This window comes from Drosophila biarmipes, chromosome 2L, assembly GCF_025231255.1.
Source record: "Drosophila biarmipes strain raj3 chromosome 2L, RU_DBia_V1.1, whole genome shotgun sequence".
In the NCBI taxonomy this organism is placed as follows: Eukaryota; Metazoa; Arthropoda; class Insecta; order Diptera; family Drosophilidae; genus Drosophila; species Drosophila biarmipes.
The window spans coordinates 10417775-10430486 of record NC_066612.1 but is presented as its reverse complement, the minus strand read 5'-3'; the positions used below and the strand labels follow the sequence as shown (position 1 = coordinate 10430486).

Sequence of the window (12712 nt, the reverse complement as noted above, 5' to 3'; positions counted from 1 at the left end):
AACCATACATAAGGGATTGATACTAAGAAAGAGTTAGATATTTTATTTTACTATATTTTTGTACGAAGAAAAATTCCAAGCCATTGTTTTTAGTTACATTGTTATCTATTTTTCTACATTTTCGAAGAATACATATTTTATATATTTGTACATATTTGTTTGTTAATTTTCACTACATAGATGTTTTTAACAAAATGGTTTCAAATAAGGATGCTTATGACTAGATTTACATTTCAAAGCCTTCATATGAAATGACGTATAGTTGCAATTTGCTTTAATTTATGCGTATTAATTATGTATATACCATCTTGTTGGATTGTTTAGCAATTGAACCTTCTATGTGCTCTGCAAGGAAGATATTCGATTTAGAATATATGTGGAACATTTTATTCCCTTACCTATTTTAGACAAATAGTAATAATATTAAGTGAGCACTTATATTATAATACATATGTTTATATTGGTAGCTGCAGCTGGCAAAAAAGTTTAAACTATTTGGCGGTCTTTTCTCTCTCCGTATTAGTGAGACACAACCAACATATTTAAAGCATTAAACATCCTATATATTCAAAAGACACATTTTTGGAATGCCCCCTTATATAAATTTCAAAACTGGGAAAACTAAAAAAAAATATTTGTAGATTATAGTGTAAGAAAAAATCGTCTTAGGCCGCAATTATTCTTAAAGCATTAACAACTCTTGGGTGCCACCGCCTTTCCTTGTCTTTTCCCCTGATAAAAGCAACGATTGACTTTTGTTTTTTTGAGTTTTTCCAAAAAGGAATCGTAACCAGTCCAAGTAGGTGTCATTATTCTGCTGAACAATATTGCTTTGTGAAGTATTATTACCTATATTTTTTAAGACTTACCGTGTCATTGGATAAATGCTTGAAATGAGCACCTTGGGCGGACATTTTCCTTTGCTCTGAAAATATTTTTCTTTTAGTCAAATGAACTATTTCACTGTTGGTCGAGGACTGCAAAGGCAAAAGCTTTGCTCACCTTATTTATACTTATGATGTCGTAAAATAAATCCATTTTAATTGCCCTTTATTTAAAAGATATTTTCAATTAATTATCCTATTATTCCAATTATACTTTTCTTGACCATATGTGAGTCCTTGATTTATACAAATCCTGGTGAGCTGTGTGGAATAGTCATCAATTAGCGGCAAAAACGAAGATGCACTTGAGCTGCTTAAGCAAAAGCTGGACAAATAAGCAGAATGTGCCTGGAAAGCAAATCGCAAATCCTATAATCCTATGACCAAATTCAAAAGCTGGGTGATAACAAGGAAACCATGAATTTGTATGGATGGTTTTATGGGTTTTTAAGTGTTCCCTGCTGCTGCACTCATATCGCACATTTTGGATTTCACTTCCACATCCCCACTCCAAATCCCCTTAGAGATTTATTTTTCGCCGGTCTCTTTCACTTGTCCATTTCTGTAATCTTATCAGGCTGACAGACGCCGTTGTTGCTGTAATCGAATACAGGCGGCATTCAATAAGGAGAACGCACGCATGCGCACACCTCTGCCACTCTCGCTGGCATTCGACTTCTTGTATTTTTGCATTTTATCAGCCTTGAAAATCGGGGAAAATGTACGGCCCGCCGCTGATGCCATTAGCTACTTAGTGAGTTGTGGCTAAACAAGTGGCTTTGAAATTTGATAGAGTCGTTTTCGAGTAGGTGCTACAGGGCAATTGCTCGCCAGATATCGTTTTCTGACTTATCTGCGGATTTTCCTTGGACCCGCGATGACTAGGGGAAAAACTAAAAAATTATAACCGCCACATGGCTGGTTAGATGGCGCCATGTGGCCAAGTGGCTGCTCTAAGTCAATGCGTCGCAATCAATTATACACCTGGCCACACCTTCGCCACAAGTCGCCCGTCGGAAAATTCAATTGCATGCCTTTTATTGATTTCTCATTTTGGCCCGCCTTGCACTTTTTGGCCACCGATCTTCGATAGGCGCAACATTTTCGGCGTCTCGAACACGCGACGTTTTTGGCATTTGGATGTGGATTTGATATTTTGTATCTTTTTCTCTTTTCCTACATACATAGCATACGATTTGGCCAAATATCGTTTGTCAGCTGTGGCCGTCGGCCACGTTCGAAAGAGCCACAGTTGGGCGGCGGTTTTGTAGGGTTGCGGTTGGTTGACAGTCCGGGAAATTTATGACGCGGCGATGGCAATGTTGGGTTATAAGATTTGCCAGTGCCGCACGGCATCGGCGGTGATAGGAGCGCAGTTTGTTTGGTAGTCACAGATGCAGAGATATATGCCTGCGCCTGGATAGAAACATCACTTGCTGACAGAAACACTGACATTTGGGTGCGTACATAATTTATGGCTCATTTGCCCATTGGCCGTAAAAACGAGACGGCGAGGTGTAATGGCGGTTGGTTACGGTGGGAAAAGGGGTTTAAACAAAAGTTGGTAAAATAAATACTTTAGGTACTTGGGTTAAATTAGTTTATTAAATAAGCATGGTAAACCTTCATCATATTGAAAAAAAAACACGTAAATTTAAAGGCTTTTCGGAAGATTATCTAGATTATCAAGAAGATTACCATTTAAAAGCCATATTTTTGGTTCACAGCAATATATCCTATCCCTATTCATAAAAAAATGACAAATTTAAACTTTAGATGCCGAGGAAAAAATAGTATACTTTGTTTTTTTTTTAATTTTTCTACCTTATTAATAGATATAATTTCTTAGCATATTTTACGCAAAACCTTCTCCAAATCATATTCTTATTCTGATATTCCTCTCCTCCCTCGCAGACCTATCAAATCTTCTCGGTGTGGCTGAAATCGGCCAATTCCCCTCGACCAGCTGCTTGGATCCTCGAAAAATCCCTGGATGGCATTAACTTTGAGCCCTGGCAGTACTTCGGATTGAGCGATGCGGACTGCCATCGGCGATGGAATCTCTCCGGTCAAAACGGCAAATACGTGTTCCAAAACGACACCGAAGTGGTGTGCTCCACTCAGTTCTCCAAACCTGGTCCTCTGGAGAACGGCGTGCTGCATGTTTCCCTGCTTAAGAATCGCCCCGGAGCCACGGATCAGAGTCCCGAGCTAATGAAGTTCATAACGACCCGGTACATAAGGATTCGGCTGCAGGGCATGCACTCCACTGCCAATCAGGACAATAGCTTGGACTGGCTACTCGACTCGCCATCGCTGGAGAAGCACAGTTTCTACTCGCTGTCCCAGATCAAGGTGAGTGCCCGCCTGGACTGTCATGGCCATGCCAATCGCATCCAGGAACCGGCAGGGGATCCGCTGCTGCAGTGCATCTGCCAGCATAACACCTGCGGTGCACAGTGCGACCAGTGCTGCCCGCTCTTCCACGATCGACCTTTTCGACTGGGCGAGGAGTGTGAGGTATGCCAGTGCTATGGCCATGCCGAGAGCTGCTCCTTCGACTCCTTCCTGGACAGGGGCATCTGCCAGAGCTGCTCCAATCACACGGCAGGCAATGAGTGCGAGTTCTGCGAGAGTGGCTTTTACAGGGAGCTGGATGCACCGCCCACCGAACCCTGTTTGCCCTGCTCCTGCAATCCTGCCCGCTCCACGGGTGACTGCCAGCCGGAGGGAGGTGCCTGCAACTGCCTCGAGGGCTTCCAGGGCACAAACTGCGAGGAGTGTGCTCCGGGCTACTATGGAGATGAGTGCAAGCGCTGCGAGTGCGACGAAAGGGGAAGCCTTTCCACCGGGGGATCCTGCTCGGGAAAATGCCAGTGCAAGCTCAATGTGGAGGGCAGCACCTGCTCCGAGTGTGCGCCGGGCTACTTTGACCTGAACGGAGACAACAGCGAGGGCTGCACCAGCTGCTGGTGCTCGGGGGTCTCCCAGACATGCCACAGTGCCAAGCTGCAGACCCTGGCCTTCGAAACCCTCAACGACTGGAAGTTGACCGACATACAGAGAATGAAACCCATTTCAATACCCGTCGATGCCGAGGAAAACCGGCTGATCTTTGCCAACGAGCTGGACGAAGTGGAGGCCATCTACTGGCAGGCTCCGTTGGGTTACCTGGGCAATCGCCTGACCAGCTACGGAGCGAGGCTGCAATTACTCCTGTCCTGGGTGGTGATGCGGGGCGACACCTCGGGAAAGCCCACCACGGGACCCAATGTCATCCTGTTTGGCAAAAACGGACTGAAGATAGCCTTTGGCGATGAATCCCTTCAGGGATTGGTAGTAAGCTTGAACGTAACCCTCACAGAGGAGGGCTGGTATCATGTGCCACCCACGGTCAAGGACATAAAAACCAGACTTCGGCGAACCGAGGGCGGTGACTACCACGGAGAGTCTGTGACCCGATCCCAGTTCCTCTCCGTTCTCGTGTCGCTCGATGCCATCCTCATCCGAGCTGCGTTCCACACGGATCAGGTTGAGACCTACCTGGAGCGAGCGGTCATCTACTCGGGAGGCGTGAAGTTGGGCGGGCAATCCTCCAGCCAGGTGGAGCAGTGCCTCTGCCCCGCCGGCTACACGGGCCTCTCCTGCGAGGGCTGCGCCTTCGGCTACAAGCGCATCTACGAGAACACCTCGGACCACCAGATCCTGAGCAAGTGCATCCCGTGCCCCTGCAACGGACACTCGAACTCCTGCGATCTGCAGAGCGGCAATTGCGGCGACTGCATGCACAACACCTTTGGAGATCGGTGAGTAGTAATTAATCTGCTGAAAATAATACTTTTTTTTCATAAAATAGGAAAAATATAAAATTATTTAGTACAGATTGAATTCATATTTTAGTAAGGTTTATTTAAAATATGTATACATTTTACAAAAAAAGATATTTTTATATTTTCGACAGGTAGAAGCTTAATTTTTTTCAAAATTAATTTATTCAGAAATAAGATAAAATGTATTGAATTATGTTTTAAATTCAATATTTCTTAAAAATGTTATTCTTTGAGATAGTGAGGTCACAAACCTAAAAACTTGTGGTGAATAATAATACGTTCCACCAAACACAATCCAATGTTAGTTGAGTTACCCTCCATTTGGTTGGTGTCATTGCTAACGTACCACACTCAGTCTTGACTCACACCCCTTAGCCAAGACTTCACCCCTTTTCAAATATCAATATTTTATTTTTCAGTTGCGAGCGTTGCCAGTTGGGCTTCTACGGGAATCCCCTGCAGGGAACCCCCAACGACTGCAAGCGCTGCGCCTGCCCCCTGTTCGAGGAGTCCAACAACTTCTCGCCCAGCTGCCAGCTGAAGAGCTACAACTACATGGACCTGAACCCGCAGTTCGAGTTGATCGAGCATGCGGAATATATTTGCACCCAGTGCCCGGAGGGCTACACGGGCGATCACTGCCAGGTGTGCGACGACGGGTACTTCGGCAATCCCCGCCAGCTGGGGAGCAGCTGCCAGCGCTGCGACTGCGCCGGCGGACCCTGCAATGTGACCACCGGCGAGTGCATCACCTGCCGCGGCAACACCGAGGGCTGGCACTGCGAGCGCTGCAAGCTGGGCTACTGGGGAGATCCGGCCATGGGCTGTGACCCCTGCCACTGCTATCCGGATGGGTCGGAGAGCGGCCTCTGCGACAGCACAGATGGCCAGTGCCTGTGCAAGCCCCGCTACGGCGGTCAGAAGTGCGACGAGTGCGATGTGGGCTACGCCAATGTGGAGCTGCGCTGCCCGGCCTGCAACTGCGATCCTCTGGGCTCCCTGATCCCCGACAGATGCGACCCCCGCACGGGACAGTGCCAGTGCAAGGAGGGCGTGATGGGCGCCAAGTGCCACGAGTGCCAGGATGGTTACTTCGGCATGAATGCCGCCGCCCAGCGAATGGATGACCTGGCCGCCCTGCGTGAAAGCTCCGATGGCGATGACGATGATGATGACTGGGAATTGGTTCCCGACCCCGAAGATCCCAACAACGACTCCGCGGTGGCCTGCGAGGGTAAGTACCCCAGATTAGAGCTCAAAGCGTAGCGTCTAAGAACAAAGGAATTCCTCGAAATGAGTTCACTCTCTCTGCGATGCATCGGGTGCACCTATGAAAAACAGATGTGCCAGAGGTGGACGAGCAGTCCATCAATAATCCGGGGAACATAATTAAATTGGTGCTCTACTTCGGGCCGCTAAGTGAGGCGTTTCTGGTGCTCCTCATTGGCCTCAATTCAAAGAGCTTAATGCACAAATCAGTCAAGTTCTGGGTGGGAAGTGCATCTGTTTCTAGGTCCAATAAAATGTATGATCGTTTGAGGTATTACAAACAGATTTCTGGCACTTTTTCTCTGGCAAATGTTATTAAATCTGGTTATATCTTATATATTTGCAATATACATTTGTTTCCATTTTATTCTTCCAAGAAGGCAACAATAATTTCTAACACTTCAGATACTTTATCTCTCGAAATGGTTTTAAAATCTGGTCATGTCTTAAATACTCTCAAGTTTGCTTCATTAATTTGTATTACAATCAAAACTTTAGGCACATCAAGCCTTGCTCAATTATCTAGGTACATAAATATTAGGCCACGAAATTACAATTTTTCTTGAGGCCATCATCGCTTCAAATTCAACTCATCCATCATACAAAATGCATTACATACACTCCATTGTAATGGGATATTTTTGTTATCCAGTTCTCCTTGAAGTCGGTTTTTCTATCTTTTTTAACACCATTTACAGGCCGGACAATGGGCAAAAACCCGTCTCAAATAACCTCTTGGTTGGTTATGAAAACCAAAAGCGGCTGCCTAGAAGATGGCCTGGTGTGTTTATTGAGTTGTACTTGAACAAGAACTCGGATTGCATAACACCCTGAATGGCTATTCTTTTTATTTAAATTTACGTTTGTAAGCGATATTCTCTGCGGTTTTTCCTCTTGTTCTCGCTTTTCTAATTGTTAGTCAGTCATCTCTTCGGACTTTGGGTAGTTGGCCCTTGGCTATCTTTACCAGTTTTTCATCTTCAGGCTGCCGGTGCGGTTTTCATTTATCCGCAGTCATTCTATGAATTTTATGGGCTTTAGGATGAGTCTGAACTTCAAGTGATTTTTTGTCGACAAAGTGATGGGTTCAACAATAAATTTTACGTAATTTTTAAGCCTTAAAAATAATAAATTACACATATAATACGTTTTAATTAGTTTTGTAAAATTGCTAAAAATGTAAGTCAGGTTTTTAGTTAGTGAAAATTAAAAGTAGGTAATGGTTTAAACAAATTATTTAATACTTACTGTCGATTTCTGAATCATGGTCTCACTTGTTGTATGAAAAATTAAGTTCCTGGCCCCTTTAAAATGGTAAAAATGCTTAATAAAAATTCGTATATGCAAGTTAAGTGATTACTAATAAAGAGAAGGAATAGCCCTCTTTACTTAGATGCATTAAAAAAGTAAACCCTAAACTCTCGGCTTTAGTGTTTATTGTACTTAAAGAACGCGCCCCTGGCTATAATTCCACATTTGTATGTTGACTTGGACGGGCACTTGGCCGCTTGCCAAGCCAGAAACCTCTCGGGCCACCATTGCAAACAGTAGCACGTGCGTTTGGACTTGAGCTCGCTGGGAATTTATAACCCACGCATAAAATTGTGCAGCTATCTAAGAAATTAAGCAGCAAACTGCGAGATACATTTAGCCGCTGGTCATATTTTGTAATCAGTTCCATTTGCCGCTCACCAAGCAGCAGCCGCAGCAGCAGTGGCTTTTAAGCAGACACACTTTTGTGTTGACCACAGACTCCGGCACAGACTGCATGGAGCCGCGCTGGTCTGGTGTCCAGTTTTGAGACCAAACCCCAGAGCTGGAGACCAAGCCAGGCCAGGCCAATCCGAGCCAGCCACTTTGGCAATTCAAGCCGAGCGGCATATTTTCATGGGGCTGAGGCTCTTGTGCATTTGCTGTTGCTGCCGCTGCGTTGACATTTTTATGGACATCGGAATGCTCCAACCGCCGCCGCCGCCGCCGACTGACTCTCAGGCGAACCCCAAAAAAAAGGCTAACAAAAATCGTGGCCACTTTGACTTTGCCCCCTTTTCGCCCCGTTTTTGGCCAACTGATTAGCGGAGCAATTTCAAATATTTGTGTTAAATAACTTGACAATTAATTGCATTTCGTGGATGCGGTTGCGTTTGTTGTGGTTTCGATTGGCTTGGCTTGGCCATTCGCATTTGCGGATGGGGGCAAAAATCCAAATGAAGTTATACGATTGAGAGGGAATTTTGTTGTGGCATTGGCGGTGCCTTCAAAGGAGTTGAAGAGGATAATATAAATAAAATAATTTAAATTTAAGAGTAACTCCAAATATTTTTAGAAAAAATAATACAAATCATTTGATAAATATTTCCTAAAATCCATCTTGATCAAACTATACAAAATCTTAATTAGGCACATGTGCAAACAATTCGAAACGACTCAGTTGCCATTTAGGCCTCGCAATTACAAAATTATACACGCCACAAAAAAAAGATAAATAAAAAAATGTAAGCGGCGCAGTATCTTTTTCACAGAGCTGCTGCAACGATGAGACTGAAAAATTGCCATGAAAAAAGCATCTTTATAGACAAGACGAGCCACGACTCGTTGGACAGACGGACTGTCCAAGGTAATCAAGAAGCGTCTAAATGGACAAAATGGAGCAACAACCACTGGCTGCTGCTGCTGTCAACGCATCACCCGAAATGGGGCAAGAGGATCCGATCCTCGGAGGCAATAAATTTCAAATAATTTCCAAGCACGGCCAAACAAATGTGACATAAATCGTCTGAGTAACGGTAACGGAAGCATGCAAAGCCAAAACATTGACGCTAATGAATGTGGCCAACACAAATGTAATTGTCGAATGACAATTTGTTTACAATTGCCAATGCAAGGCCAACACACATAGGAATTTATTACTTTGGGAGGCAAAAAAGTATCTGGATTTCGACCAGGTGATACCTAATATCTATTAAGATATTACAATATACAAAGATACAATTATAATCAAATCGATCCAGTTAGCAAGGAAATGAAGGTGTTCCAAAAGGGATAACAAATATCCTGCTTAAGGAACATAGAACTTGAAGTTGTATTGGAATATCTATATACTTTAAATGTAATTCCTTACAAACGTTGAAATATTGTTTAATCTTTTGCGACCGTAGATAGTAAATAACGATTAATCCGCAACTGAAATACCCACTTTAATGGCATAATAAACCGCACAGAGGCTTTCAAACTGTAACCGGGTCATTATCGAAAACACTTTTCGCGCAGACGGGGCAGCAGAAGTTTGGCATTTTGATTTTCTAATTTATGGCCCAGACTTTCGCTCCAATCGAAGGCCTGCGCCAGAGCCCGTCTCTCGAGTGTGCCCCCCTGCATCCGCCGGATCCCCCCAAGATCCCAAATTGTATCTATATCTAGAGCCTGGTTGCCATGTTTCGCTATCGCCAGCGTCCATGTCGTCGTCTGCTTCTCCTTTTTGGTCGTGGTGTGATTTTAATTGCTCTTACAAATGTTCTTCGTCGCGCATGCGCCGCAAACTTTTCGAGTGCAAATCTATGTAGCCCAGCTTCGAGCTGGAATTGGGCAAGACAAAAGCCGCAGATTTATAGCCCAGTCAGCCGTATGTTCGAGAGGGAATTCTGTCCTATTTTTGGGGATACTGCATGCAACGTTTTCATTTTAGCCAGCTCGTGTGGGTAGTACGTTTAGAAAGTCCTCATGTTGGCTAGATTAGAAGGCTACTTTGGGCCCCCAAATGTTTGCAGATGCTTTCAAAACACCACCTTAAATGTTTGAAATATAATTGTTTTTATTTTATAGCCATAGTCAACTAATAGCCCATAAACCACTGCCTCTTATAAGAACTATTAATATTCATAAATGATTTCCGAGTCTCATTTTGTCAGTTAACACTTCGCCTCACTTGCTGCCAGTGGAGTAAACAATTGAATTTTAAGTACCTACTTTAGCCACTAATCATTACCCTCGGCGGTTGCAAAAGCCTGACTATCAGCTTGAAAATGCCACCCAAACGAAAAAACCATTATAAATAATCTAGCAATCGTTGACGAAAAATATTAATTACAAAGAAAATAATATTCTCGCAAAGAGACCCCAGTCGAGCGCATGCAACAATTAATAAATTATTTCCAGTCAATAAACTTTTCAGTCCCCGGGCATTGCAACATATATTTTCGTTGTGACTGCAACTTGGGGATTGTGTGATTCGGTTTCGAGGGGGAAAACAAAAACCCGGCACCCCGCGGATGAGCAAGCGCCGCACCAAGTCGCTGGACTCGCCGTGGAAGTCGCCCCATGTCAGTTCATTAGGGTCAGCCGGAGAATGGGAAAACCTCGGACTGGGGAGTGCGGAGTGCGGACTGCGAGTCTCTGTCTTGGCGGTTCATAAAAATTAGTTGGCTATAAAATTAGCCGGTCTGCGGAGGAGGGTATTCGACTCTCGTTAAATCAACACAAATTGAATTGCACTCCATTCATGGAAATCAAATTGCGTTCGTCGACCAATATGTTCATACTTTATTGCTGCCACATCTTCTCAATGGAAATGGGAATGAAAAGAACTCAAAACTCAGTTCGCCGACTGTATATTAACACTGGGAAACTGAGGAAGTGAGAAGCAGGTGCGATCCCTGTGTAAACATAACTCTCTGGCCAGGTGAGTTTGGATTTCGGTGTGACTTTTAGCTGCTCGTAAACAGAAACCTCTCTGGGAGATGCAAATGTTCTGCCAGGCGGAGATCTTGCTCGTGGGAGGAGGGAATTGAGTGCCAGTGACAACGAAGTGCTTTCAGCGATGGCTCCTGGGAAGATCCGATTTTTATGGCATACATGCCAGAAAGGATTGTGTGGGAAAAATATGTGGGCAATGCGAGACTTTCCTTTCAAGTTGATAGTTAATAAAAAGAGCTTGTGTTGCAGTAGGTGAAAGTAAATTAGTTGCCTAAAAAATAAGTGAATTTAGCTCAAGTCTATACTCTGTAAAGTTTATAATTTGCAGAAAAGTCAACCCAATATTTCTAAGTTGAGGACTTGTGATTTTATAACTGACTCTGGTTATTCCCCCTACTTTCTGGACCAACTTTCCTTTTAGGATCTTTAAAATTCGCAATACTTTCTCCCGGGGTAGTATGTATCAGCAAGGAACCTTCTCTGCACTAAATGACAACTCGTTGGACTCCGAATCTTCGGTTTTTGCCCCAAGACATGGCCACAAAATATTTTGGTGTTGCTTTTTTGGTTTGTGGCTTCTAACAGCACATTGATTGATTACAAAACGTGCGCCAAGCATTTTCACGGCAGCAGCAGCAGCAGCAGCACAGCAACAGCAATTGTTTTTCCGACTTTTCCACAATGGCATTTTCTTCATTTGCGCCTAACAATGGCATCACTTTGTCACGATTTCTGCGCTCACAACTAACAAGACACACCGGCAACATGTTGCTGGCGGTGGTTTGGATGATGGTGGATCTGGGATGCTGGATGGTGGATTAGGAACCATTGGTGGATCCTTTGTGGCTGCTACCATTTAACGTTGCCCCGGCAGCCGCCGCCGTTGAATTATCACCGCGCATGTGTGACTAACCTCCCGAGGCGGTGGACAACAAAAAGCCAGGGATCTCAAAGCTCCGAACTCCGCCGTGGTCGCTTTTTGGGCTCTCATCCGAGCCGGGAACTCTGTGCACAGCCAGCCAACCTGCTGCTGTTAATGTTTTCCTCAGCTCCAGTCATAATTTCAACTGCCAGCCGCTGAATCCCAGGGAGGAGAACGGGGAGATTCCTTTTTTATTTATGGAAACGGCAGATGGTCGCCCCATTCTCCTCCACCTCCTGGTGATGTTGCCGCCGTGGCTACTGTGGCGGCTTTGAATTTTGACCGTCAGCAGCGGCATGTGGCACGTTAATGATCTTGTTACCCTGGAGACTCGGCTCCGTCGGACCCTTTTGCATAAAACCATTGAACAAGGTGTGCAACTGCGACTAACGAGCGGTGGCTTTGGCCCCTGTTCTCGGCTTCAATTCGAGTGCGACGAGGTGTGAGATGATGAATCTGTGAGTCATTAATAGTTGAGGGGAAAATTCTGAGCACAGAGAGTACAAACTATAACTAATTATTGTTATTTTTATAAATATCATATAAGATATAAGGGTTTGCTAAATGGTACAAATTTCAAATAGTGAATTTCTGAATTGGGTGGCTGACATAAGTCGAATGCAATCATAGCGGACGTAGCTCTTAACCCAATTATTGTTATGAGTACATTAATCAGACTTCCATTAACAAGTTCTAAAAATCTACAAATGAAAATGCTGAATTTTTGCTATAAAGTAATCCCCTTCAGCTCCCCAGTTCCCCTCAGAACTTTGATCATTAACGTGGCAAAGTATTTGTAACGTGTTTCATGCTTTGGTCAATTAACACATCCCATGTTCCCTCAGTTGCAGTTTCACTTGAATTGGCCTAGACTGCTGCACTTCCGTTTGGCGGCTGTGATTTTGTGTGCCAGCTGCTGCTGAAGTCATTTGACTACGAAAGACCCACAACATCATCTACATCCCCATTCAAGACTCAGATCCAGAGATCCAGAGACAAACAGACACGACACGTCATCAACTTGACATTTAAATTGTGCTCCTGATAAAGTTGCCAACATTTATATGACACAGCCCGGGGAGAGTTCGGGGACACAGTCACGGATATGGTCCAGC

At 44.3% G+C, this 12712-nt stretch overlaps 1 protein-coding gene across 2 annotated transcripts in view; it reads left to right on the top strand.

Moving 5' to 3' along the window:
- Positions 1–12712, top strand: part of LOC108032615 (laminin subunit alpha-1) — a 67017-nt gene that overhangs the window by 20396 nt on the left and 33909 nt on the right. For both annotated transcript variants that reach the window (XM_017106551.3, XM_017106552.3), the window contains exons 3-4: positions 2799–4690; positions 5134–5948. In XM_017106551.3, coding sequence (XP_016962040.1) covers positions 2799–4690; positions 5134–5948 — 2707 coding nt within the window. The remainder of the gene's footprint in view (positions 1–2798; positions 4691–5133; positions 5949–12712) is intronic.